The sequence below is a fragment of the Corvus brachyrhynchos genome, unplaced genomic scaffold (assembly GCF_000691975.1).
Source record: "Corvus brachyrhynchos isolate BGI_N302 unplaced genomic scaffold, ASM69197v1 scaffold281, whole genome shotgun sequence".
Lineage (NCBI taxonomy): Eukaryota > Metazoa > Chordata > Aves > Passeriformes > Corvidae > Corvus > Corvus brachyrhynchos.
This window is the reverse complement of record NW_008236509.1, coordinates 1,200,498-1,204,336: the sequence shown is the minus strand read 5'-3', so window position 1 is coordinate 1,204,336 and position 3,839 is coordinate 1,200,498. Positions and strand designations below refer to the sequence as shown.

General features: G+C 44.1%; 1 protein-coding gene across 3 annotated transcripts in view; it reads right to left on the bottom strand.

The window, feature by feature from the left end:
• MICAL2 (microtubule associated monooxygenase, calponin and LIM domain containing 2) overlaps positions 1 to 3,839 on the bottom strand; it is a 107,682-nt gene that overhangs the window by 10,074 nt on the left and 93,769 nt on the right. For all 3 annotated transcript variants that reach the window (XM_017726308.1, XM_017726309.1, XM_017726310.1), the window contains 2 exons: positions 2,281 to 2,375; positions 301 to 393 (listed from right to left, as the gene is read on the bottom strand). In XM_017726308.1, coding sequence (XP_017581797.1) covers positions 301 to 393; positions 2,281 to 2,375 — 188 coding nt within the window. The remainder of the gene's footprint in view (positions 1 to 300; positions 394 to 2,280; positions 2,376 to 3,839) is intronic.

Below are 3,839 nucleotides of genomic sequence, written 5' to 3'. Positions count from 1 at the left end.
TTTCCCTCTTCAGTGTATTCTTATTGCCAGTCACTATTCCCTCTTGTTCTTCATCCACAATTACAAAATTATGATGATAATTATGATGATCTCCAGGGACTGACATGGATTTGTCACTCAGAGAGATGCAGGGCCCTGCCACACGCACTTTCCTGCTCCTGGTGGTTGGGGGGATTTCAGCACAGAAGGCAGTGAGCCACAGTGAGGACTGAGGGGAGATGCAGAGCCCATTTTGGATACCCCCATCCTCACGAGTCACTCTTGGGAGACAAAGGGGACATCTGCGAGCTACATTTTCACCTGTGCTTTGTGAAGCCTCTTCAGCTCCTCTTGTTTAATCAACTGCTTTGTCTCCTTCTCCAGCTTCCTTCTCCTTCTGAGAGCCCTTTTTGCCTACAAAAGACACAGAGAGAAAGAAAAAGGCAATCAAAGCAGAAGTATGCTATTGCAGCTTTCCTCCAGCCTCCCCCAGAATCACGGAGCCGCTGAGGTTAGGTCTGCCCCGATCCCCTGCCCAAAGCAGGGTGAGCTACTGCAGGGTGCTCGGGGCAAAAGGGAAACATTCCTGCAGGAACATTTACATGCATTTGCTATGTTGGCTTTAAATCCCTACAAGCTCTTAATGCAACCATAAGTGAGTGGGAAGTGTGTCAATAAAAAGTGTCCAAATGACAAAGCTGACTGTATATAGCATCCCACTGCACATGGCCATGCACAGGCTGGGGAAAGCACCAGTTTAAGGAAACTCAACCCATTTCCATTGCTATAGCTATAAAGTAGTAAAATTTACATCATGGGACAGTACCTGAAGCCCTGTGAAACCTTGCCCAGTGCTATTTCTGTGCTGCATTACAGAGATTTTTGCTTTTCCCCAGGGCACTTGCTGCTGCTGCCAGGAGAGCAGGACAGCACATACTGCAAGGCTGGTCAGGGAATCACCTGCCATTGCTCCAGCTTGCCTTTAACCTAAGCTATCCTGATGTGCTTCAAGGCTGTGGTGTTCCCATTTTTCAGGAGACAGCATACATGAGCACCATAGGCCAGACAATTAAAAAATTAACCAGCCAGGAAGTCACTAAAATTTTTCCCACCAAGTTTTGCCAGATACCAGTGGTGGTACTGGCAAAATAGCAGCCAGAACTGGCATGAAAAGGGATGGGTAGGAGGCAGCTGAAAGAAACACACTGAGTGGGGAATGTGCATCAGAACTGAATCACTGCTAATGCCCATGTGCAACAGCTGATCCTTCTCCCCATTTCTGGCAGCTCCCCTGGAGCTCTGCCTTCTCCCTGCCTGGTCCTGCCCTCCCTGTGACTGCCTGAACTGCTGGGGGTTGCTTTTATCCAGTTTGCTCTCATGCCTCCCTTCTTTTCTCTATTTTATTTAAACCTTATTTAATTCACCATAACATTATCATACTATAGATTGGCTTTCCTGTAACAGGAAAGATGAATGAAGAATCCTGACATCTCAGTGCATCCTGACACAGGGCCACTGGTGACAAGTGCTGCTACACATTGCTGTGTTTTGGTTCCTCTGTTTCCATTCAAAGTCCCACTTAGCTTTCGTATTTTTCAGTGTTTTTCAGTACTTTGCTTTCCTTCCTATTCCTCCCGCCCCCAAAGGCAACAAATCAAAAGGCCACCTCATACTGTTAACTCCGCTTACTGATATTCTCCACAGGAAAGAGAGAAACACAGTTCCGATGAGCTATTCAGACAAAAAAGCTGTGTTTCCTCACGTCAGAGCTGGGTATGGAGGGTTCAGGGTGCTGTAGCCCCTGGCTCCCACTCCTGCAGTCAGCTCTTTCAGGGTACAGGGCCTGAGTGTGATTTTGTGGCTCACACACTTGTGCTGATTAGGATAAACAGAGTGTTTTCCAGGCAACCTGCCTGCAGCACTTCTCAAATGAATCTGTATTCCCCCAAAGGAAATCTGCATCTGTTTGGTCTAATTTTTTCAATAGTTTGCTTGTTGGGCTACGTATTAAGGCCACTTAAGAATGAAGCTTCAAAGTGATTTCAGTGAAACATGTCTGTTTGTCAAATTAAGACCTCCTCTGTCAGCGCTGCTGTAACCTGGGGGAATTAAAGATCCAAAGAGGTAAAAGAAATGTTGATGTTCATCTGTCTTAATGTATTTTCTCTCCGTGACATGTAACCTCCAGCGTTCCGATCCCCACTTTGAGGAATCGCTGCGTGTTTTAGATCGGAATCATATGATGAATTCTAAATACAGCCCAGCTAAGGAAATACCTTTCTGTTTCCAAGTCAAGATTACCTTGTGTGTTAATGAAGGCTTGGATTCAAATTCCTCATCGGAGGATGAAGTAGAATACTCAGTAGCTTGGTTTCTGACAGATAGGTGTTCATATCCTAAAATGCAGGAACAAAATTGTCAGTGAAGCAAAGAATACTGTTCTTTAACTTAGACACTTTGCACCTGCCCTGAGTTCTAATCAGCAGCACCTAGAGCAATTTGGAAATTCAGCTGACAGCACTAATTAAATTTTTGATCCCTGTCAAAAAATGTCTGGCTATATATTTATTTTTTTTCTAGGTACTACAAACAAATAAATTAATTCCTTGAGCACTCTGCATGTAGCACGTTGTTCTGAATGCACTCAACATTCATTAAAATGTATATCTGAAGTTAGCCATATTACCCAAATGATTGTATAAGGCTCACTATACAGTGTAATTGAATGCACAAAGTCTGAGCCAGCTCTTAAACAAATTACCCTTATGTGGCTTGTAGCATCTGGCACCCATTTTTACTACATGACATCTGCTCAGTGTAAAATAGTTGGCGTCAGAATGTCTGGTCATATAAAAAAATCACAAATGTAATCAGAAGCAAATGGACTAAGAGAACAGGGCTTTATCACACAGCCTCATGCAACATAAATATTTCATTAATTATGTCTAAACAAACGTCACTTATTTTTCTGCTTTAGGAATATTATCACATCATTGGGCTGTTGATTAAAATGCCATAAGAAGCCAGGAAAATCCATACATCACAACAGTACACTCCATAAGGAAAACTCAAAGGCTGCCTTTGGAAGAAGCGTGCTTTCAGAATTACAAATTAAATTACATTTAATTGCAGCAATTTTATCACGCCTGTTTTTCCAGCATCTTGTTTCAACTGGGTGTAAATATTTGCATTTCTTCTTAATTTGTCTAATGCATAGCTTCATTCTCTTTGTTTCAGAAAATAAAACCGCTTTTGGAACATCTGTCTCTATGCTTCAACCTGCTACAGGGTTAATGGTTAACAGCTGGGCATCTTGGAAATGTACATTATTTAAAGCGCAGTGTTAGTTTTTCTTTGTATCTACAAGGTAACAGTTGGCTTTCTAGGTGCAAACTGCATTCAGATTAAAATCACCTCCCCTTCTCCCAGTGTAAATGTTTCTTCTTTGCCTTGTTCTGGGTCCCACGGCTGAAGCAGGACTTTTGCCTCCAGCCCTAATTTAAACTCAGGATCCATGAAACATGTTCATCCCAGACAGTAAAGCAATAAAAGCAAATCCAAGTTAATTTGAGGCAAAAATTCTGAATATTTTTCTTTTCAGTCCTTGTGCTCAGTGAAGCTGCTAGCTCCGAGGGCTCAGAGCAGCAGACTTGGGTCCTGCCATCCTTTCTGGGATGCAGGTCCTTGAGCACGGAGGTGCAGTAGCGCTCCAGGTGGGTCTCCAGCCTCACAGGGGCCTCTGCTCCAGACCTGCCCAAGCTGCCAGCCCACACCTCCCTGCCTTGCAGTGCTTGGAGAAGGGACACAGCTCCTGCTCGGACCTGCCAAGGGCTGGTGGCTCCCGAGTGCTGCCCCCACAC